This window comes from Paraphaeosphaeria sporulosa, assembly GCF_001642045.1.
Source record: "Paraphaeosphaeria sporulosa strain AP3s5-JAC2a unplaced genomic scaffold CC84scaffold_13, whole genome shotgun sequence".
Taxonomy (NCBI): Eukaryota; Fungi; Ascomycota; class Dothideomycetes; order Pleosporales; family Didymosphaeriaceae; genus Paraphaeosphaeria; species Paraphaeosphaeria sporulosa.
This window is the reverse complement of record NW_017253372.1, coordinates 83,502-106,045: the sequence shown is the minus strand read 5'-3', so window position 1 is coordinate 106,045 and position 22,544 is coordinate 83,502. Positions and strand designations below refer to the sequence as shown.

At 53.1% G+C, this 22,544-nt stretch overlaps 7 protein-coding genes and 1 non-coding gene across 8 annotated transcripts; 7 read left to right on the top strand and 1 right to left on the bottom strand.

Annotated features, from left to right (window-relative positions):
* Positions 1-617: 617 nt before the first annotated feature.
* On the bottom strand, positions 618-2,345 carry CC84DRAFT_1102669 (flavo protein; the record flags this gene model as incomplete). Its single annotated transcript, XM_018174976.1, has 1 exon — positions 618-2,345. One exon carries the CDS (start codon positions 2,343-2,345, stop codon positions 618-620), a length of 1,728 nt encoding a protein of 575 aa, XP_018030267.1.
* A 2,052-nt stretch (positions 2,346-4,397) lies between these two features.
* On the top strand, positions 4,398-8,831 carry CC84DRAFT_1102986 (uncharacterized protein; the record flags this gene model as incomplete). The annotated part of the gene is made up of 4 exons (XM_018174992.1): positions 4,398-4,447; positions 4,509-7,523; positions 7,743-8,253; positions 8,301-8,831. 4 exons carry the CDS (start codon positions 4,398-4,400, stop codon positions 8,829-8,831), a joined length of 4,107 nt encoding a protein of 1,368 aa, XP_018030266.1.
* Positions 8,832-9,715: 884 nt separating this feature from the next.
* CC84DRAFT_t100 lies at positions 9,716-9,801 on the top strand. Its single transcript has one exon. It is a non-coding gene; the product is annotated as a tRNA-Tyr (tRNA).
* A 515-nt stretch (positions 9,802-10,316) lies between these two features.
* On the top strand, positions 10,317-11,681 carry CC84DRAFT_1102964 (uncharacterized protein; the record flags this gene model as incomplete). The annotated part of the gene is made up of 2 exons (XM_018174989.1): positions 10,317-11,513; positions 11,544-11,681. 2 exons carry the CDS (start codon positions 10,317-10,319, stop codon positions 11,679-11,681), a joined length of 1,335 nt encoding a protein of 444 aa, XP_018030265.1.
* A 124-nt stretch (positions 11,682-11,805) lies between these two features.
* Positions 11,806-13,885, top strand: CC84DRAFT_326459 (uncharacterized protein). The gene is made up of 2 exons (XM_018185859.1): positions 11,806-13,047; positions 13,136-13,885. The coding sequence occupies exons 1-2, from the start codon at positions 11,929-11,931 to the stop codon at positions 13,394-13,396; spliced, it is 1,380 nt and encodes a 459-aa protein (XP_018030264.1). The 5' UTR covers positions 11,806-11,928; the 3' UTR covers positions 13,397-13,885.
* Positions 13,886-15,056: 1,171 nt separating this feature from the next.
* Positions 15,057-16,810, top strand: CC84DRAFT_326461 (mitochondrial carrier). The gene is made up of 2 exons (XM_018185860.1): positions 15,057-16,341; positions 16,399-16,810. Exons 1-2 carry the CDS (start codon positions 15,359-15,361, stop codon positions 16,445-16,447), a joined length of 1,032 nt encoding a protein of 343 aa, XP_018030263.1. The 5' UTR covers positions 15,057-15,358; the 3' UTR covers positions 16,448-16,810.
* A 1,060-nt stretch (positions 16,811-17,870) lies between these two features.
* Positions 17,871-19,864, top strand: CC84DRAFT_333023 (S-adenosyl-L-methionine-dependent methyltransferase). Its single transcript, XM_018185863.1, has 4 exons — positions 17,871-18,515; positions 18,611-18,845; positions 18,901-18,985; positions 19,044-19,864. The coding sequence occupies exons 1-4, from the start codon at positions 18,312-18,314 to the stop codon at positions 19,669-19,671; spliced, it is 1,152 nt and encodes a 383-aa protein (XP_018030262.1). The 5' UTR covers positions 17,871-18,311; the 3' UTR covers positions 19,672-19,864.
* Positions 19,865-21,591: 1,727 nt separating this feature from the next.
* Positions 21,592-22,193, top strand: CC84DRAFT_1199541 (uncharacterized protein; the record flags this gene model as incomplete). The annotated part of the gene is made up of 2 exons (XM_018181625.1): positions 21,592-21,945; positions 21,999-22,193. 2 exons carry the CDS (start codon positions 21,592-21,594, stop codon positions 22,191-22,193), a joined length of 549 nt encoding a protein of 182 aa, XP_018030261.1.
* Between the last annotated feature and the right edge of the window lie 351 nt (positions 22,194-22,544).

Here is a 22,544-nt window from a genome sequence, read left to right as displayed (position 1 = left end):
GTCTGCAGCGTAAATAAGTAAGAGAAAGTTGCAGATGCCTCGTGCATATGGTTGCGGAACTTGATGAGAGGGTCTGTGGGTATTTCCGTACCAGATACCGGAGTAGCCGTCGGTTGGTGAATTGTAGCTGAATATTTGTCGTGTCAGGGTGTGGCTTAGTAGGCCATAGCGGGGTGCGCAGAGAGAATCAATTGTACGCGGGCGACGTGGCCAGGAAGAGGCAGGTTCGAGGAGCAGAGGGATGCTGCGGGCGGGTGAAGTTCACAGGTGTTCCGATGTTCCAAGAGGGAGCTTTTGGACCGTCGAGGTTAGCCAAGAGCGGAACCCTGCCTGCGCATTGATTGCGGAGACTAGCGCTTTCGCGCACCTTCGACGTTCCGTGAAAACACCTAAGCAGCACGAAATACAACCAACATGTGCACATAGAAATATAGGACATCGTGAATATGCTATCGTATTAAATTGCATCGCGAACCATTCTCTGGGGCGGATTCTGATGTCTCAGCCCGCTCCAGCTATGGATCCACTTCTGCACATGCCTTCCCCAACGCCGCCATCAATGACCAAAAGGTGCTGCGTGAACTCCGGCACAGGTACCATGTAATGCTACAATTATTCTACGATCCGAGCACTTTGACCCTCATCCATTCGCTCGTGCCTACGCCGAGATTCAACCCGTTACGAGCCCACCACTTCCTCACGTCCTCGCCCGCCTCACCCTCCACGCCATCCTCCAGTGCCTCTTCGATGTCGCATGTCTTGTACTCCACTCGTAGGCCGCTACGCTTCCACCATTCCAACACGTCTGCGTGCCCCATCTTGGTGGGGCCTACGAGGACCTGGTTGTCGAATAGCATCTTCTCCCCACAATGTCTGTGCCAGTAGTTGAGTATCCGTGTGTGACCGTGCGCCGAGGCAAGCTTCGCTATCGTGTCCTCGTGAGAAAAGGGAATTCCGGATTCCACCCAGAAGACAACGGCGGGCAGGCAGCCTGCCTGCGTAGCGTACGTGATTGACTTGCCAACCTTGAGCGACAGGAGCGGTCGCCTGTTCTGCGCCTCATCCTTGCGCCCCGTTGGGGAGGGAGACGGTGCGGGTTCCGAGCGGTATCTACTGTGTTCCTTCCACCATTCCAACACCTCGATGTGACCTTGAGAGCTGGCTGCCTCCAGAGCAGACTCGGTGAACTTGAGTGGCAGACCCGAGTCGAACCACCAGTCCAGAGCTTGGATAGAACCGGACCGACTTGCACTATCCATAGCCTCGGTGGAGTACTCTTTGGTGAGAAAGGTCGGCGAGGTTCTCCAATACTCCAGGATCTCCGTCCTTCCGAAGACGGAGGCTTTGTGTGGCAGAAAGGCATGACCAAATGTGCCCCAGAAAAGTTCTTTGTGTGCGTGTTCCAAGTGCGTAAGCACAGGCACCATGGCGAAGCGCATGATGAGCTCGATGCAGAGGCGCGATATGCGCGTCGGGGGTTCCGCATCAAGCGATGCCCTTATGTCCGCGTATGTGCCTGTCAGCAAGGTCCACTCGAGCCTCTGCATTTGGTTTTTCGGGCCCTCTTCGCTGGCGGCCTGGCGCCATTCCGGTGGGATGGGGAGCGCCGTGCGAACGCCGAGCATGGCCGCAAGCTCCCAATCCTCTGTAAACTCCAGGATGATAGACCATAACTCTGGGGGCAAGCGAGGTCCTTTGCTCTTTGTCGGAGTGAGCGTGGGCATATGGGCTATCGGCAATGCGATGCGGCCGTCACCCACAGCCATCAGGTCAATCTGGGTCTGCATGGACTCGTTGAAGGCCTTGTGTCCCTCCCAAAGCTGGTACTTGCGACCCATGTGGTCAAATGTCCATAGATAGGGTGGCAGCACGCGTATCCAGTTCCACTTCCTCCGGATCTTGCTGATCTGTTTCTTCGACATGGGATGCTCCCACATGAGTGTGGACATGGCGGGGATGAGCAGGATCTTCTTAGAGACGTCCCAGCTACGCAGCACCTGGAGATGCAAGTTGCTGGTGAAGCCATGCAGCATGCGGGCTATGTTTTCGGCGTCAAGGGGTGCCAGCACGAGCAGATGGGCCCACTGGCAGTATTCGGCCACCTTTGTGTCGGCATAGTCTGCATGCTGCCACTCCGGTTTGGCGTTGCTCTCGACATCGTATCGGTGCCACACGGGCTCGAGCGCGGGGGGCACTATGTGCGAGGAAGGTGGAAAATCATGGCCAGCGATGACCTGGAGCGAGACGTCGGGGATGCGGTGCAGGCGGGCGGCAATTCTGTGACCAAATTCGTGGGTGGAGGAGTCAGGGAGAGCGAGCAGGACGTTTAGCGAGCGTGTCGTCATGAGGTCGAAAAGTTCCGTCGGAGGGGGAGGAGGATGTGCATGCCGACGTGTGCGCACTTTGTTTCGCATCGACGACGACAGCGACGGGTACAATCGGTGGCGCGACCGATTATGCGGAGCTTGATTGGCCCTGCGTCCCCGCATCGCTGACATAACAGAAGTCACCTCTCGCCCCTCCAGCACTTCTAGGTGGTCGCTACGTTACTATAGTACAGGGTATTGCGACCGAGGCACCGTCGCCCTTTGTCCCAGCCAACTCACCGTGAAGTCAGATGGCGGGTCGATAGTAATAGCCATGCGCCTGTAGAGCCACCAAGACAGTTTGCATCGTTGCAAGCAAAGAATCACAGATTTCGATTCCCCACGCGCAAATGTCTGTGCCGCGCGGAGCTTGTTGTGTTACACGCATGTGGACGCGAGATGTCTTCAAAACTTCCCATCCCGCACTGAGCCAAGAACCACACAGAGTACGGAAGATCGATGAGACACCAAGTGTCGTATAGTATACCTAGGTGTACGAAGGTACCTGTACTAGCTGGTACTTCCGACGCCACCACCGCGCATCTCCTTGCATATGTAAGCATCGCTGCGGATCCCAGGGCAGGAGGGCTCCGCAGTCGCGTTCCTGGCTTCTGAGTTTTCAAAGCGGCCAGACCTAGCGCTCCGCTAGGTGAGGGTCGCTCTCCCAGCAACGAACAGGTTAGAAATACGCACAGACTACATCTCTCTTTGCACCTCTCAACATGCTTCGCTCTACTTAATCTATAAAAAAAGATATATAGATTTGAAGTGTCTGAGAGCCCGAGACAGTGATAGAGAGGGTTTCTCTTTTCTGCGTTACGTTGTTGCTGGGATACAGAAAGCTGGTGCTAAGATGTGTATATCTTGTTCCCGCGAGAGGGTCGACGTGCAATGCCATGGCACACAAAGGCATTCGGCCCTCCAGCGCGCTGCTCGGCTCGGATGGCCCGCACAGGCAGGCCACAGCGCCGAGTCGGCCAGGACAACAGGGATGCACCTGCGCATGACGTAGCGTCGCCACAGACGGGCGCCATGTCGCGCCTTGAGCCTCTTCGCGGGCCGATATGGGTGCGTGTGTGCTCAGAATTGCGCATGGCGCCGCTGTGCTCGCTGTGGCCATCTGCTCCACGCAAATCCACTTTCCCCAAACCGCCTCGACTGGCGCCGATCTCCTGTTCTCTTCCATGATCTGCGCCGTCGTCCCTCCATCAAGCCACAGCAGCGCCTGCGCACCTGCCCTTGAGCACGGCATCTGCCCGCGTCGTCTGCCCACTGTGGCTCCGTCTGCGGTCTCCTCCACGTCCACGCACCCGTCCATGACTCTGCTCTTCTGTGCTGTCCTCACGCCGCTTGTGCCTTGAGCCCACGCTGCCGTGCGCTACCCAAGCTCGCCGCCGTGCGTGACTGCCCACCTCCCCTTCACTCCGCTGCCGCTAGTGGGAATATGTTTTGCCATTGACCAACGACCCCTTCCACCACCGCGTCCCCCATCGCCCCGTGCCCTCGTGCTCTCCTCCAGCACAGCGAGCCGCTCCAATTCTCCAGGGTCTCAGTCCCTGTTGCTCCAAGCCCTGCATACCGCCAGGTTTCGGGAGCGCTGCCGTTTCGGTTACTCAGAAGACGCCCGCATCAACGTCATACAGTGCGCTGCTGGTGTCGTCCATGGGCACCTGAGACCTCTACGCAATAGGCGCGTCGAATTCTTTGTGCGGACAGGAGCGATCGAGAGGCGTCGAGTCCTGCCTGCTCCCCCGTCGCCAGCCTCGGGCACCCCACCTGCGACCATCTCGCCATCCTCGCCTCTCCCCTTGAGCTCGACAAGCACCCGCGGCGCCCATGTCTGAATCACCACCGCACCACCCACCCCCCGAGCCCGCTGCGGCGCCCGATGTCGAAGCTAGCGATTTCGCTGTCCCCTCGCCGGGCACGGGTGAAAATCCATGGTCGCCACCCAAAGACCACACCCTAACCCAGAGGGCACCGTCCCCGCCACCTCTCAACACCGCAGTGTCTCCATCCGAGGGCGCGGGCATGGGAACCCTCAGCCCTACCGCGACCGACCGCGTTTTTCCAATCCGCAGGTGCGTTGTCAGATGCTGCTGCTGCTTCTGTCAACGTCGACGCATGCTGACTCGCGTCTAGTGTCGTATCTGTCGATCCCCACCCCACGCCCACCCAGCGCGGCCAGCCCGATTACTTCCACCAGCATGCTCGGCCCTACGAAGGGCGCGTACCAGCTGACGGGCGTCGACAATCGCAGAGCTCAACCGCTTCGCAGACGTCCCAACCCTCTCAACGGGGTCCTCCACCTACCCAACCCACTTCCAGACAGACCTCTGCGAATAGAGGATCCGCGAGCGCAACCCGAAATGAGACGTCACGGAAGCTGCCACCGCCGTTGCCCGCGCAACTGTTCAATGATTTCGGTTCCGAGAGCGCTCATGGCAACAGCATGAGTCGTTCCCCGTCGCTGAAGCCTGAGCATCCCCACTCTGCTGACGCAGCATCGATCAGGAGTGCTGTCAGCAGTTTAGGAGACATGGGCAATCTGGTCACACACCGCTTCAAACATGTTGTTACCGAAGGTGGCCATGCAGTCATAACAGGCCGGGACGGAGCCACACTACAGCGATGCGAAGATGAGCCAATACACATCCCCGGCGCCGTCCAAGGTTTTGGACTTTTAATAGCGCTGCAGGAAGACCCTGGGGGTAGTGGCAGTCTTCCTGTGCGCATAGTCAGCGAGAATGCCAAGCGGATTCTTGGACGGTCACCGCAAGAGCTCTTCGCGCTGGAAAGTTTCACCGACATATTATCTGAAGAACAGGCAGATAACCTGCTGGATCACATCGACTTTATCAAGGACGAAGATGCAGACGTGCAAACCAATGGACCAGAAGTCTTTACCCTCTCCATCAAGTTTCCGAATGCCAGACGCTCGCGCAAACTGTGGTGCGCAATGCACATTAACGATACCAACCCAGGTTTGATAATCTGCGAGTTCGAGCTCGAAGACGACGATGTCTATCCCCTGGTCCCATCGAACGAAATGACTCCCGAGCTTCCAGAAGATACGCTGCAGAGCAACCCCACTGCTGAGGAGTTTCAAGAAAGCACCGAAACCGGAAGTCGCCCATTGAGAGTACTACGCAGTGCTCGAAAGCGCAAGGGAGAAGCAGCCGCCATGGAGGTTTTTAATATTATGTCGCAAGTCCAGGAACAGCTCGCTGCAGCTCCCAGTCTAGAAAAATTCCTAAAGGTACTGGTTGGCGTAGTTAAGGAGCTTACAGGGTTTCATCGCGTCATGATATATCAGTTCGATCAGTCCTTCAACGGTCGGGTCGTAACCGAACTCGTAGATCCTCGAGCCACGAAGGATCTCTACAAGGGCCTCAGTTTTCCAGCATCCGACATTCCCAAACAGGCTAGGGAGCTGTATAAGATCAATAAGGTTCGTATGCTGTATGATCGCGATCTCGAAACCGCCCGCCTCGTCTGCCGTAGTGCAGAAGATCTGGAGACTCCTCTCGATCTTACTCATTCATATCTTCGTGCAATGTCGCCGATCCACCTGAAATACCTCGCCAATATGGCGGTCCGGTCTTCGATGTCCATCTCAATCAACGCTTTCGGCGAGCTGTGGGGTTTGATAGCTTGCCATTCGTACGGGGGTCGCGGCATGCGCGTTTCGTTTCCGATCCGAAAAATGTGTCGCCTTGTGGGTGATTCGGCATCGCGCAACATTGAGCGACTTTCGTATGCGTCGCGATTACAAGCGAGAAAACTGATAAACACTGTTCCTACGCAGCACAATCCTTCTGGCTATATCATTGCCTCCTCCGATGATCTTTTAAAGCTATTCGATGCGGACTTCGGACTGTTGTCTATTAGGGACGAGACCAAGATTCTGGGTCACCTTGATAACTCTCAGGAAGCTCTAGCATTACTGGAGTATTTTCGAATGCGGAGGATCTCGTCCGTATTAACGTCGACGGATGTCAGCCAAGATTTTCCCGATCTCCGCTATGCCCCAGGATTCCAGGTCATCGCAGGGATGTTGATCGTGCCGCTTTCTGTGGGAGGAACTGATTTTATCGTTTTCTTCAGAAAAGGCCAGCTTAGAGAGGTCAAGTGGGCAGGAAATCCATACGAAAAGTTCATCAAGGCGGGCACAGAAGGATACCTAGAACCCCGAAAGAGCTTCAAGACGTGGTCGGAAACCGTCGTCGGAAAATGCCGAGATTGGACTGAAGAAGAAGTGGAAACCGCCGCTGTGCTGTGTCTTGTGTACGGAAAGTTCATTGAAGTTTGGCGTCAAAAAGAGGCTGCGCTGCAAAGCAGCCAACTAACAAGATTGTTGTTGGCGAACTCTGCGCACGAGGTTCGAACGCCTTTGAATGCGATTATCAACTACCTGGAAATCGCTCTAGAAGGCTCACTGGACTCAGAAACCAGAGAGAATCTCTCCCGGTCACATTCAGCTTCCAAGTCTTTGATCTACGTTATCAACGATCTGCTTGATCTCACCAAAACTGAAGAAGGCGGTCCACTGATCAAAGGCGAGTCGTTCGACCTCAGAGCCACACTCACCGAGGCCACCAACATGTTTGTCGGAGATGCAAAGCGCAAGAACATTTCATACGATGTCGTGGAGCATCCTGGGCTGCCTCAGCACTGTATAGGAGACCAGCGACGAGTGCGCCAGGCGATTTCAAATATCACTGCAAACGCCATACAAAATACTACCCAAGGTGGGGTAAAGGTCGAGATGTATGTTGCAGCAAGACGCAGCAATACTCAAGTGGATGTGGAAGTGGCTGTTACCGACTCTGGAGTCGGCATGAGCTCGAAGAAACTCGATCAACTGTTCAACGATCTGGAACAAGTTCAGTCTGAACCTGCGGCAATGCTCGAAGACGCTCTCATTCCTAGCACCGAACAATTACTGGAACAGAGCGAGAAGACGACGCTTGGTCTTGGCCTTGCTGTTGTTGCGCGCATTATAAAGAACATGGAAGGTCAATTGCGATTGAAATCCGAAGAAGGAAAAGGCTCGCGTTTCGTCATTCAATTTCCTTTCGAGTTGCCGGATTCTGAGCCGCAAGTGCCAGCTGTTGGGTCGTCAGAAGGGAGCATAACTCCTCTGCCCGGCACTTCGTCACCAGTCGGCGAAGGTGGAGAGCGCACGCTTGTTGCACCAAGTCTTTCAAGGAATGACTCTGGCGAAAGCGATGCTGTGGCCAGGAAGTCGAGCGTAGAGAGTATGAACAGTGCCAAAAGCCTTCGAAGCTTTAAAAGCGCCTCTAGCAACAGGAGTCAGCGCAGCGACGTTGATCGACTGATTGAGGCCATACAAGAACCCCACTTGGTAGACAGACGACCAAGGGGCGAACGTAGTGCAAGTACAAAATCTGTGCGACCCACTCTTTCGAAACGAAACAGCATAGACAACGCGATAGCCTCTTCGCCGCGAAGGACCCGGTCGAGAAGCTTAGAGCAGGATGCACAGGTTGTGATCCCTCCTCATCTAAGGTCCATGGATGTCCGGTCTCCCGGTGAAGAGCCCATCACTTCCTCTAGAACCTCACTGAAGGCTATCAGAATGCCGGATGACCTAGGTTCTCCTATTGATCCACGTCCCAGGTCTGGTTCAGTCCTTGGAGAAGTATCAGACGAACCAGAGAAGATTTCTACGGGCTCGAAAGAGCTGTCCTCCAAGCACCTGCGTGTGCTGGTTGCCGAAGACGATCCAGTCAACAGCAGGATTGTGCAGAAACGTCTTGAGAAACTAGGACATGAGGTATATCTTACGGTCAATGGTGAAGAATGTGCCGGCGCATACTGCGACAAACCACAGGACTTTGATGTTGTTCTGATGGATATGCAGGTAGGCAATTAGTTTCACATACCGACACGTACTCACAACAAATTTAGATGCCCATCGTCGACGGTCTCACGTCCACGAAGATGATCAGATCCTTCGAGAAAACCCACAAAAACATCTACTCTCCGCGTGCTGCACTTAATGGCAGAGTTCCGATCATCGCCGTTTCCGCCTCGTTGATCGAGAAAAACCGCGAAAAGTACATGGACGCAGGATTTGATGCTTGGATCCTCAAGCCAATTTCGTTTCCTCGATTAAACGAGCTCATGGCCGCCAGCGTGGATCGAAGTATCCGGGAGTCGTGTCTATACCAGTCCGGCGAATGGGAAAGAGGAGGCTGGTTTCATTTTGAGGAGAGCAGTGCAGATGAGGTGTCGACGGAGCCCGCGGGAGAGCCACTGATTGATGACCCATCGGAAGGCATGGGAAAAGCGAACCAAGATTCGGATGATCGGCAAGCAGGCGATGAATCAGACCGAATTTCCGACGAACAAAACCGACTGCTCCATGCGCAGGAACAGGAACGCAAGAGTCTCGGCCTCGACGATGAGGCCGCGCCGGAACACGGTGACAGTGTGTAGAGTTCTGCCTGCCCGGACATTGGACGTGACTGGAATCGCGATTGACGCCGTCTAGCATTTCTTCACAGCACCGGCGTTCTTAAGGCGCTCTTGACTTCTTTCCTCTAGAGCTACCGATCATTCGCTCTATACTTCAACTCATCGATTTAGCATACTCGAAGCTGCTGTTCTCACCTGTCGCACAACACTGTACACATATTATGGCATAACGCAGGCTACGTTTATGAGAGCCCATTTTTTCTGCAACAAGAGGCGTACACGAATTATTTTGCCGTTTGGGAAGACATCGGATTTGGTGTTCTGTTTGGGAGGCTCTTTGGATGGGCTAGGTACTCGCGCTTTTCGATTCTAAGACTAGGTTCTAGGTGGGCGTGTCTAGTTGCGTTGAGCATCGTGGTGTTGGGAGTGTGCTAGAGTACCGATAAATATGCGGCCCATCCCAAGCCGTTGTGAAAGCCTGGGAAGAGGGGTGCGCAGCGATAGCTGAAGTTGGGTTGAATGAGCAAGGAGATGAAGACGAGCGAAGGAACGGGAACAGCTGAGGGGCTGGTTGCTCGTGCAGGGAGATTAAGCACAAATCGAAACTTCCGTAAATGGATGCACACCAGTCTTTTTTTCGTCTCAATTGTGTTGATCCGATCCTTGCATAATGCCGACTGAGCCGCTGGATCGAGCTGCCTACCCTGTCCCTCGCTCGCTAGGCACCGTTTTTGGCAACCACCCACATTAAAGTTCGTCCACACCGGAGAAAATTCCCGGCACTAATAGCGTGTCGGGTAGGTTGCGAAACCAGTGTTCACGATTCTATTATCATCTTGCTATATATACTGTGTTTTTTAACACAGTTACATCGAAAATCACCAAGCGCGCTCCTGCGCGCATTCCTCCGCTTGGTGTAGTTGGTTTATCACGTTCGACTGTAATATCTGTTGTAATCGAAAGGTCCCTAGTTCGATTCTGGGAGCGGAGAACATCGTGATCTTCTTTTGATTTTTTTGGTTATTGCGAGAGGCGAGCCGCGATTGTACTGTCTGTCCGACGGATCTTTTTGTTTACTGCTGAGCCTTTGATTGTTTGTGCCCGTGCTACATTAGGCCCTGGGTTGATTGATAAGCTGCCTTGCACGCTGTTCGTGACCTACAATCAATGCGCGATTGCACATATACACCTGAAGAGATTACTGTGCCCAACGAAGTCTCGTGACGACTTAGGGAATGTGATTGGGATCTTTCTTGTACATTTAGAGGTAGGGTTTACCAACTGAGCTCTCTTCACAAGTGGTGGTGGGGTAGGCGCTAGCGCGAAATGTTTGGCTGCTGCGGTGACCAAACAGCCCTTCCAGGATCCAACCGTGGTTGTCTTTTCCATCGACTTCCATTTCTTAGCCTGCACCCACGAGGCTCTTGCTACATTTTTATTCATGCGCCCTAAGCCTTTCGCAATCAGACTCGGCTATCGCGGATAGCTCTCTTCATCTGTTTTGTTATGGCAAACAAGCAAGCGGAGTTCTCCAGACTCTTGGATCTCCCTGGTGAAATTAGGAATCATATATATCGGGAAGTTTTATGCTGTTTCGACCCAATAGTACCAACCGCAGCGGGATTCGGGATCAACCAAGGAGTAATCCCTGCCACCCACTCTGTCGATATAGCTATCCTTCGTACATGTCGCCAAGTCCACCGCGAGGCCTACGATGTCATGGTGAAGACGAATCAATTCATCAAGATTTCGAGCGTTGACATCGACCTCGCACGCCTGCTTCTCTCCTCGGGCCTACCCGTTGTCACTATGGATCGCGCGGTTGCCGGGCAATTCCAAGGTTGTGTCATGAGTGTTGATTTGAGCGTAGTGCCAGGAGATTGGGTGGGCCAGCCATGGGATGGTGATGGGCATTGGGAGGAGGACTTCAACGAGGAGATTCATGCCCAACCTGCTGGAACTGGACCACAATTCAATTTCCTCATTCTAGGGCGCGATTGGAGCAGCTTTTGCCATATGCTCAGCGAAGGGACTGCTTTTTTTGAGAGATTCGAGAAAAATGTCAAGATTGAGCTCAAGATGAACGCCTGGCCTGAGCATATTCCGGATTATAAGGCCACAATAGCACACTACTTCACGGCGGACAGACAAGCCACTCTGTTGGGGAGCTTTGGCAGCATTCTTCGCAACTTCGAAAATGTAGTCATCGGTGGCACGATTGACGAGCATCTCGCTATCTCTACGGTACGGGCAGTCGCCGGTCGACAATGGACCTCACACGAAGACGTGATTCACGAACTCAGCGCCCGGAAAGATACCGCGAAGACAGCAAGCAGCCAAGACTCATTGCAGATGTACATGGACGCCGTCATGCTTATGCGTCGTATCTATGGATCTGCTGATTTCTCTAGACTCGTGGAAGAAGGCGATGTCGCGTTTGTCAGCTCGTTTGCAGAACTCTACTTTACCGTCCTACTCGACGCGTGTCAGCCTATCCTGGAAATAATGCGTTCTCTGGAATTCGTCCGCCTCCAAGCCTGGAGCAATGTCATCTATGAGCACGTCTCACTTGCTCAAGAATCCCTCGATAATCTCGCCGAGGATGGCTCCATCTATGAACCCACCTCTGTGGTCATGGCGCAGCTTGCGTATATCATTGCAGTGTGTAGCAGACTTCTGGGCCAGGCATTGCCACAAGATCACGTCGCTCCAATCAGACAGTGCGTTTCACAGGCAGTGGATACTATAATGACAGCGGTTCGACTGAATCCGACGGACGCAGCGATCCTAGCAGAAAGGGACAGGATAACTGGGTGGAGACGTGCACTGGTTCCAACGACGCGAGTTAGCATTCGGTCAGCCCTGGAATGATACAATCCATAGAGGTGTATTCTAGTCAACCACGAAGGAGCTTACAAACCGCATAGAAACCTCCTCAGTACTTGACAATCAGCCCAGCAGGCAACTGGGATGTGCGACCCCTGGGGTACACGTTGTCACGTGAGAGACGCGTATGTTGCACGGACCAGATCGCGTAATGCTGGCTCCCCTTGAAACTCAACAAGCACATGCACAGGTCCTCGCCACCATGCCCGACTCTTGACTCTCCGCCGCACCGATGTCTTCTCGTCACAGCCGATCGGGGGCCCGGCCAACACCTAGCCGTTCCTCCATAGTTTCCTTGCAAACATCCCCACGCCGCCCCGCAGTCGAAGAGGAATTACCACCGTATCGGAAGCCATCCCACCCACTAAACGAACAGGCATTAACCAAGCTGCGCGCTCTGAATGGCCCTTCAGTAACTCAGCTGAAGGACCACAATAAGAAAGCCGCCGATCGGGTCACAAACGCAGCCGCTCTCGTTCTGGACACTTTGTTTGAGCGGCAAGCAGCTGTGGCTAAGAAGCGCGCGAAGTGGGACAACAATATTGGCACGGGGAGTCGGGAGCAAGATGAAGCACGACTTGCAGAATTACAAGCGCAGGTCGACGAGTTCAGCAAGAAACTCGAAGAGAGCATGAGAGCCATCATCGATAACAGCGTCGCCGCACAGCGGATCGAGGAATCTCTTGCCTGGTTGCAGACGCACGCACCAGGACAACTCCAGCAATATACGACACGGGGTTCTCAGCAGCAGTCGCAACGGGCATCACAGCGAGCTTCGGGGTCACAGGGGCGGCGCACACAAACCAGAGATGACGATGACGAGGATATGCAGGACGAGCATGAGACTCAGGTATCAATGGGACCTACGCCCGGCCCTACGCCCCTGGATGGGTCACGACCCACCCTTACTGGCGTGAGTGAGATGTACACGGAACGTGTTGAGCGCGGGAAGAGAGACTACACTTCCATGTCATACGGCGGCCGTTACGCTAGGAACAAAGAGTACTCCACCTTCAAGAAGATGGTACACGACGCGCAATACAGGGACGATCGCCCGCTTCCAAATCCGGAAACGTGGTTTACCGAGACAGGCGAACCTGCTCTGGGAGTCACCGGTCGTGGGGAGGACCACGACGACGATGATATTGTTATGGAGCGTGCTACCATCAGCATAAAATGCCCTTTGACATTCCTGCCGTATAAGGATCCGTACACAAGCTCGAAGTGCCCTCATACGTTCGAGCGGAATGCAATAATGGAAATGATCAGGACGAGCAATGTTAGGGTCGGAGGTGGATCCGCAAATACTGGAGAGAAGGCTGTGAAATGCCCGGTGACCGGATGCGATCAGGTACGCATTTTCCTGCTTCAAGTCTCCATTCACACCAATCGTTACTTTACATGTAAGCCCTGAAAATCAAAGACTGACTCGACCACAGATGCTGAGAATGCATGATCTCAATCACGATCCGGTGCTTGCGCGCAGAATCAAGCGCTTACAAGAAGACAAAGCCCGGGAAGCAGAGCAGAGCGACGAAGAAGAGGACAGGCAGGTATCGGTCTCGCAGCAACCCACCCAATCTGTCCAGCCGCGGATTAAAGTTTCATCGTCATCGAGACTTCAGGTCCCTTCCGCCCAGGAGACGCCAAGGGGCTCGATTGTTGATGATCTGGGTAGCTCTGGTGAAGAGGATGAATAGCCTTTCATTCGGGTCGATGTTTCGGAGGGGTTGCGATGTATCAAGGCCAACTCAAAGTTTGAGCTCTTGATCGCTAGATATCCTGAAAGCCGCGAAGTGACATTAGTCCACAGCTCAAGTGTTAGATAGCTTATGAGTCTACGAATGCATGATTCGAATCACACTGTCAGGATTCAGACAATCGATGCTCGATACGAAAGCATAGCATCGCTCGCACAACCATATTGTACGCAGGCAACTCTCTCAGATCATGTAGTGAAGCCCAACCTCGTAACTGGAATCTCCCTCTCTCACCCGAGCCCTCCTCCTCGGTTTCGGCTAGGTTCGGGATCTGTCTAGAAGTGCGTCTACCGCTCTTTCTTTTGATCTCAGACTCGAATTGTTTTGCCGTACGCGCCTCCCGCTGTCGCAGATACCTCTCGGCCGCGGCGCGGATGCGCTTAGGATACCTGCGGCTCAAGCGCCGCAGCCTCACATACAAGCTCCTATGCGGCTCAGGCCCTGCATGACATGAAAGTTTGGTCCCTCTGTTGGCCGCCCAACGGCGAGTGATTGCGCGGTCAAATGAGCGGTCGTCTCGTGAAAATGGGGTCCATGCCACTTGGATCTAACGACTCGGGCTCGGGAGGTGGTGGAAAGGACCATATGGACTACTCTGCGGTTACATTGCATTCGGAGAAGCTGGATTTCCTGCTGGAAGCATGTTGGGATGGAAATACAGCACCTGCATCCGCCTGTATGAGAGTGCTTGGGCGTTAATTAGTCTTATTCCCGCAGCTATCATGGGCGTTCACATGCGTCGGCGATGCGCTGAACCACCACCTTACTACGCAAGCCCAGAAATCGCATGGCATGGGAAGCCTTGTCGAGCTGCAGGTGGGCGTCTCGATGCTGTGGTGTGAGATCCTTTGCCAACACCACCGTCTTCGGAGAGATGGAGGCTACGTCATCGTCAGCTGGGACAAGCCCCATGCGGCATGAGCGCGAGCATCCATGACAATGCAGTCGTACCTGACGATCTTGTTACGACGTCTTTGTCGAGGTACGTGGAGCTGGCTAATAAGCCTCTCAGCTGCTGGTCGCAGTTTGGCAACCGTGTCTGCATCATCGTGCACGCGACCATGCGCGTTGTCTTGGGCCGCCGCTCCATCCCGCAACGCCTCGACTGCAGTTCTCCAACGGTGCCAGGTCAGCCGTGGCCATTGGCTGGGGCGCCGTTGTACCGCTGTTCACGTCACGGAAGCTGTCCCTTGAAGCAGGCTGGGCTTGCGCGCCTCTCTGTAGTGCGGGGTGCGGCCAACCATAGTGAGGGGAAGATCGGAGGAGGGGAAAACCTCCGCTCGATCGTCTCGTCTTAAGCCCCCATTTCTCTGTCATTTCACTCCTTCGACGAGTTCATCGTTGACGCGCGCAAACCATTCTCCCATCCATACCTCGAGACCCTGCAGTGTGGTGTAGACAGGCGGGCTCCGCTGCGATTGCCCGTTGAGCCAGTCTAACCCTTCTTAACGCGCGACCCACCCGCGCACCTTCAAACCGCGACTTGGCGTGGGCTTACCGCTACAGGTGCGTTCACTCTTCTTCTTTGCACCTTTGGACGGACACCAAGATTGTCGATCCGCACATCCGGAGAATTTCGGAGAGAGCAGTCGATGCGGAGCGGAACTCGGGCCTCCACAACTTTCACGGCCCTGGTCCCCGAGCAGCCTGTCCGCCTCTCCACGCTATGTCATTACGGCCGCGGCTGTACGCTGCAGCACGGCTGCGGTCATGGTGCTGGACATGAGCATTCACAGATCTAGGCAGGCGATGGCCTTCATAGACCGCGCCTCGTCCTCTTCAATTGAACGCCCGTCTCTCAAGCTTCAACGCGATTGTCCTGTCTGTTAACCGAAGCCACCAACCTTCACATACTCGTCTCTGCGCATCATTCTTTCTCATACAGAGCTTCACCTAACCGACATGTCAACAGCAGCCCTTAAGATGCCCCCCTCTCGTGCTATCGACAGCGCAAAGCAAAGCTCAGAAGCAGCTCTCGCAGACGCCTCCGCCGCCATGAAGAACGCAGCGGAGAACCCCAAACAAGCAACACAAAGCTTCCTCCACACACCGTTCGTACGTGCAACACTGCCGTTCATCAATGGAGGAATAGCAGGCATGACCGCCACCAGTGTCATCCAACCGGTGGACATGGTCAAAGTAAGACTACAGCTCGCGGGAGAGGGCGTGAAAACAGGCCCGAAGCCCACCCCGGTGTCCGTGTTGAAAGACATAGTCGCCAGCGGAAAAGTCCTCGATCTCTACACGGGCCTCAGTGCTGGTCTTCTTCGCCAGGCTGTATACACAACAGCCCGAATTGGTTTCTTCGACACCTTTATGAAATCCCTGACTGCATCTGCAGAGACCAAGGGCCAGAAAATCGGGTTCAAGGAACGTGCTGGTGCGGGTCTCGCTGCAGGTGGTCTTGCAGCGGTTGTTGGGAACCCGGCGGACTTGGCCCTAATCCGAATGCAATCTGACGGGCTGAAGCCTCTCGCCCAACGCGCAAACTATACATCTGTTATCGACGCCCTGGTCCGTATCTCCAAGGCAGAGGGTGTGACGCGGTTATGGGCCGGTTGCTATCCCACAGTTGTTCGCGCCATGGCGCTCAACTTCGGACAGCTGGCTTTCTTTTCCGAGGCCAAGAACCAACTCAAATCTACGTCTCTTTCGCCAAACACGCAGACGCTTACTGCGTCAGCCGTGGCTGGCTTCTTTGCGAGCTTCTTTAGCCTGCCGTTCGACTTTGTGAAGACAAGACTGCAGAAGCAGACTAGGGCCGCCGATGGAAGCCTTCCATACAAGGGCATGTTCGATTGTTTCAAGCAGGTCGCAAGAGATGAGGGCCTTCTGCGATTCTACAGAGGGTTCGGCACATACTACGTGCGTATCGCACCGCATGCGTAAGTTCGCCCCAAAAGATCAAAATGAAAGTGACGAAGAGTCCTGACATTGAACAGCATGGTGACGCTTGTTGTTGCGGATTACTTGGGCTTCATCACCAAGTAGATTGAACGCCGGAGTACGTACACGGTACGGAAAATGATGACTTCTTCATACGACTAGGAGGGAGTTTAGGAGTTTAGGAATTTGTATATGTGCGCTTTTCTATACCTTTGAGTGCATGTGGGGCATCTTGAGCTTGGATTTGGCGCTCGCGGCGCACAGCTTTTTCCTCTTTGGTCATCGGGCAACTCGTCTCATAGCGCTCTTGCGAGTCGAGTGTGGATTTGGGCATGGGCGCCTTAAAGCGCAATTTGATAGGACGCGAAATGGAAAGAATTCGCGAATTGAAGAAAACGTGTAAGAGGAACAGTTGTCGTGCAGTCGATTTTGGGGGTTGGAGACGCATTGCGTTTATTGCCAGGCTTCGGCTGTCGGTTGCCGAGGCTGTGCGGGCGCAAGCGAACAAGATAGGTTTTGGTCCCAGGCGAAGGCAAGCAGCACGTGCCTGCATAGGCAGTAGTTTTCGAAGTTGAGAAATGTTTGGCAGGGGCGTGGATGAAAGACATGGGGCTGAGGGTACTCTAAAGTCTCAGCGCCTGAAACGCAGCTGAAGACATGCCTGTTGTCGATTATGGGCATGCGGCACGGCAGGTCATCACGGTGCAAGATTTCAAGGAAGAAACTGCTTTTGGTTAACTGACGAGACCCTGTAGTGGGAGGGGGAAGGCTTTTCTCGTATTACGTGATCTTACCCAAGCAGTGTCGTGTTCTTACCATCGACGTTGACTTATGGCAACCACCAAAACGACAATGGGCTCATTTGCACTTTTCCGTGAAAACGATCAGTGCAAGAGTTCGTTGTACTCCACTCTCGTTCAACCTCGAGAGCTAAAAACTGCACGTGTCGTTTCTTGGCTTCTTAACGGCGCAGATATAGTTCTCACCAAAACCTTACAGCGCCACCTTTGTCGGACAAGGTTTCGTGGACCAATACCGTCACTCTCGCGAGATGTTCCATGTTGTGCTCTTTTTCGGATCACATGAGACCAGAAGAAGGCATCCGGCAAGTTCAGAAAGAGACAGTGTCACTCGCTGTGCTGCCTGCTTGATAGAGACGCAATGACTGGTCTATACCACCGGAGCTGAAGGGGCAGCGCGCCTGATGGTACAAGTCATGCGATTCATTTTCATCTGCAGAACTCATGTGCTCTGGTTTATGGATTAGCCTCAAAAGGCGTACCGTAGCGGACTCCCTGAGAGGGCACAGCAGAGTACTAAGAATGGCATACTCGACATGCGGCAGACTTTAGTGAAAATAAAACTCCGCCACAAGCGTGAGCAGTGAATACAGTGGCGCTTAGCTTATCGGTAACTTGCATGCACTGTCCCACAGCTCACAATCTGTACAGTGGCATAACTTACCACCAAGAGGTGGATTGACGTATCTCTAGTGCAACGATCGTCGTCACAGGCATCTTCTTCTTGAGACTTGTGCTTGAGAAGCGGATGGGCTAAACACATCATGTCCTCTCCATTCTGAGTGATACTCCAGTAGCTGTGCCGCACATTACTTTCCAGTACATGATTAGGCGAAGTCCTTCAATGCCTGTCAGAGCAAGGGTGCCTCATCAACTCACCGGCCAGATACCTGGTTTTGGGGTGAACACAGATCTCACCATGCCAGCAGTGCCACCACACTACTCAAGATGGCGACACAGCCAGCAGTGCTGCTGACCGTGCCAGTTTTTGACCGTCGCCTTACGCCCTGTCCACTCGCTCCTCGAACTATGCCGCATGCTCATGCTCTTTATCTCGGCGGTTTTGAACACTTTGTCCCCTCGGAGACTAGTTCTTTCGAAGACATGTTCACTTGGAGAGTTTCTCTTACAAAAGCTTTGATTTCCCAACCACCAACGACAGGATCAAGATGTCTTCTCTTGTGTCTCATCTAGACCTGATAGTCCCTCCCGAAAAAGCTACTCACACCCACAGCACTGGTCCTGATACTACCTCGAACGCAGGAACGTTTGCTTACGCCACAAATTCTGCATTCCAGCGTTCGATCTATCAAAAGTGCGAACCGTACGTTCCAGATTTGAAGGGTCTCAAAACCATCACGGTAGTAGATTATGTACGTAACATGCTTTGCCGTGCTCGTGGCTTTTGTGAACTTACCAATGCATTCTTAATGTGTATACTCGTACACTGACACTGCTTTCTGTACAGGGATGTGGTCCAGGACGAAATTGGACCTACGGGCTAAATTTACTTCTTTCGAGAGCCGATGAGGACATACAGTATCAACTCGTACTCAACGATGGAATGAAAACCGATTGGAAAGAGGTCGCACAGGTGGTGCAAGATTATCGTGCAGGGCAGTGTGGGCGTCAAATTGGGCATTTCGCTGTGTTACCCGGCACCTTCTACGATCAGATCATGCCGGATCGGACCGTCGATATTGGTAGGTGTACCTGCAACTTTCTGTCCAGTCTGAAAGCTGACACTACTGCTCATAGGTATGGCCTGGAGTTCGTTCCATTGGCTTGAGAGAACACCGCCACCAATGGACATTCAACCCAATGAGGACTATTACACTGCTTGGTAATTTCGTTACCCAAAGAACGTCAAAATCGCACACATGGCTTACGAAAATCGACAGGCAAGCAAACATCCGCTCGCAGGGCCTAGAAGACCTCACCAAACTTCTGTGCCTCCGTGCCAGAGAGATCAAACCAGGGGGGCATCTTCTGGTAGTCATCCCAACAACTCCAGCTTCGAGCGTGAAAGTCTACTGGGAAGCCTTTCTGGAAGCTTTCAAACGCTGTCTTAAAGACGGCACCATCACACCAGAACAATGGCGAGCTTTCCGCGCACCATTTTTCCAACCCACCGAAGATGATCTACGACAGATCCTGACCACTGTGCGGGATTTGTGGCATCTGCCCATACCGTGGGCGTACCACACGCTTGCCCATCCCGCGTGGAAAACACTGCAAGATTCTGAGAAGACTCAGCAAGACTACGAGGAGTACGTAGATGGTATCGCGGGGTTCTTCATGGCACTGATCCGCGATGTTTTGGTGCGGGCATTGAGAGGTGGCGAAGGGATCAACTTAGAATGCCCTGCGGCTAACGAACAGTCAATCCTACAGCAGGTTACAACGAGGTTCAGAGAGGCCGTTCTGAGCGAGGAGTTGAGGAACAAGCGTCCTGAGAGTTGTTGGTTGGCCATGCGGCTCGTCAGGAAACACGGGGTAAATATACTAGAGGCGAAAGCAAATCTGTGATGAGTTTGGTTTGGGCAATTTTCTTTTTCTCTTTTTTTCAACGGAGAACATCTGGCAGTCTCTCGCGCGAACGTCGCTGAAATCACTGATTATGTCGGCATGGGCCTCTTATATGATTATCCGGAGTTCTTTGCGATACCATAGCCGCAACTTCAATAGTGGAAAGTATCCCTATGCCTCCATGCTATCACCTCTCTCTGCGATCAAGGGTGAGTCAAAGCACAGGCACAAGGACAGAGCATCCGATATCAAATTTACTTAGGCTTACTGGACGAGAAGAAAGTTTGCTTCCTACACAGTTCAATAGTCTGCGAGCGCGTGCATGTGTCGGTGTGGCAAGGCTAGGCTGATCTCATCTTGAGGTAATAGTGGGCACGGGGGGTTCCTAGGAGGAAGCCAATGACACGCACATCGGTGGAAGTACCAAGACCGCTGAAAGCACGATTGTTCGATGTTGAGTGGTGCAGAGACTCAGACCTGCAGCCATCTTGACTGGGTTTAGCTTGCATGATGGACACGAATGCGCAACACAGGTGGCACAGGTTCTTGATACTCTTGTGTCTTGACAGGAAGATCGTGTAAAAAGTACGTTTGCGGGATCTTTGTGACATATCCTTGTCTTAATCATTGATCGCATATCTTGTCTGAACTCAAGATATATCGCGAATGTGCGAATGCGCCAATTCGCGACATTTTTTTTTGCAACCCATAATGAAGATTTTGATTGTGCGAATATAATGCGTGCGAGTTGGTGCATGTTAAAGGCAAGCACGATTCCCTGAAAATGGTTGGACCAGTACTTCACGTCAATAACACCCTGCCCGTGTAAAGTGGTGTGTATGAGAAAAAATGATATTTCCGCGGCAGGGAAAGATTGCTACAAATTTTGCCATCGGATAGATCGAACTGTTTTTGCAACAGGTCCAGCGTTTTGAGTCGGCCATGGAGACAAGAACGTACTAACGAGATGGGGTTTGAACGGCGAAAAGGAGTAGAGAAGTGACACTAGCAATATGTAAGAGCGGTCACAAGAGACTGGCGAGGATAACAGCATCGGAAAGGTGTTGTCGTCTGACAAGTATAACAAGTGCTCTGGAAGAAGCTTTGCGTGGTTGCGGGGTTAGCATGAGATTAGAAAGGACCGATTGTGTCTTTCCACCAATTCCACTATCATAATATAATCTCCGGGGTGTGACAATGCCTACATATGCATGTACACACAGGTGTGCGCCGGGATGAGGGGAGTTTGTCAAAAATCGTTTCTCAAGAACAGGTTCTCTATAACCTGGAGCCAAATTGCGATGCAGTACCAAGCAAAGAGACTAAACCAGACCTCACACAGAGGCATATGCTTGCCTCGGCTCGGCGGTCAAAGCTTGGAAGCTTGTGAATGCGATGCGGGGCCCCGCATTTATCCTTGTCACCTTGCCTCATCTTAGCCAGGAACGCTCAACGATCTGCAAGGAAGAGATCACGCCTTCAGTAACACCCCTCGCCGACTGTGTCTTACTTTCATGTGCTTCGAATCTAACACTCCGCCTCTCATGCCGACTGGCTACGGGGCTCGGGTTATGTACAAATATATACAAGCGCTGGCCTCGTCGCCCTTCAGGTTCCCGTATTGCTGCTCACCGAGAAGTATGATCCCCTATGAGCAGCGACGTAATTATCAGGTTACCCCGGTCTCGTTCAATTCTACCAATGTACATATGATCTACAATTCGCGGAGGTCACCTACTCAAAACCGACACTCGACCGACCCTAGCAGTATTGTAGACAAACGTCCTTAGGTCAATTGATTCCTTCGTGATTATAAGTTGGACCGCATCACTGCCTTGTAGACTTTATTTCCTAGGCTTGACCCAAGCGCGTGCCAATCCTATTACTCTCCAACCTCTAGAAGTCTAAATTGAAATCACGATGCGCTTCACTCCTGTTCTAAGTCTCCTCCCATTCGCGCTTGCTCTTCCTCGTATACCTCGCGATGCCGCATCTCTTGCTCCCCAAGTCCTCGAGCAGATCGCCACCCTCAACTCGTCCCTCACTTCCCTGACCACAGCCGTCAATGCCTTCGACGGCACCCTGCTGCACGTTATCCCGCAGTCGCTCGCAGTCATTACCGCCGAGACCGCTCTCGATGCCGCTACGCTGAAGACGACCTTCATCACTAAGTCAAGCGGCAACTTCACTCAGACAGAGAGCAACAGCGTGGTCGCCGGTTTGGCAAATTTGATCGCGCCCATTCAGACCAGTTTGACGGCGCTGAGTGCGAAGGTACGTTCTTCTGTGGCTTGGAGAAGTCTATGTGGATTGACGCGTGTGTCTAGTACGAGGTTTTCAAGAAGACATTGGAGTCCCCGATCGTGTTGCTTGACTTGAAGATCCTGAAGGCGCATACGGATGACTTGATCGATGCGGTCACGGCCAAGGTGGTGCCTGCGAGCGCGGGTCTGCTTGGGTTTGGCAAGGGTATCATTGATAAAGCGTTCGATGATGCCATTGCAGTATACCAGGGAAGCTAGACGAAGAGTAGTAGGATATCAAATGAAACTCCGTCGTCGAGTGCATGTATTCATTGACTACAGACCGGGTGCAACTTTCGAGGCTGCTCCCACTTTAGCTCAAGGTCCTTGCCATCGCTGTCTTAAGCGCACTTTTATTGCGCTCGAGTGCTCCTCTAGTTGTGTGTAGTTCAATCCACAATTACGCGTAGTTATGCAAGCAGCGAGAGCCGGAAGATTGATTATATCGCCAAAGTAGCTAGATAGGCAGTATTCTAGACGTCCTAGAGTGACCGAATACTACCCTTAGGGTCTCTATACTGAGAGTGTGGTGCCCTTGTTCTGCGTGGATCATATATCTCGCGCGATTAA

Excerpts from the sequence above, each read along its gene's own strand:
- CC84DRAFT_333023 (XM_018185863.1), top strand. The coding sequence starts at position 18,312 with ATGTCTTCTCTTGTGTCTCATCTAGACCTGATAGTCCCTCCCGAAAAA. Across the intron at positions 18,516-18,610 it reads CCATCACGGTAGTAGATTAT|GGATGTGGTCCAGGACGAAA; the intron begins GTACGTAACATG and ends CTTTCTGTACAG. Across the intron at positions 18,846-18,900 it reads GGATCGGACCGTCGATATTG|GTATGGCCTGGAGTTCGTTC; the intron begins GTAGGTGTACCT and ends TACTGCTCATAG.
- CC84DRAFT_326459 (XM_018185859.1), top strand. The coding sequence starts at position 11,929 with ATGTCTTCTCGTCACAGCCGATCGGGGGCCCGGCCAACACCTAGCCGT. Across the intron at positions 13,048-13,135 it reads CGGTGACCGGATGCGATCAG|ATGCTGAGAATGCATGATCT; the intron begins GTACGCATTTTC and ends ACTCGACCACAG.
- CC84DRAFT_326461 (XM_018185860.1), top strand. The coding sequence starts at position 15,359 with ATGTCAACAGCAGCCCTTAAGATGCCCCCCTCTCGTGCTATCGACAGC. Across the intron at positions 16,342-16,398 it reads GTGCGTATCGCACCGCATGC|CATGGTGACGCTTGTTGTTG; the intron begins GTAAGTTCGCCC and ends GACATTGAACAG.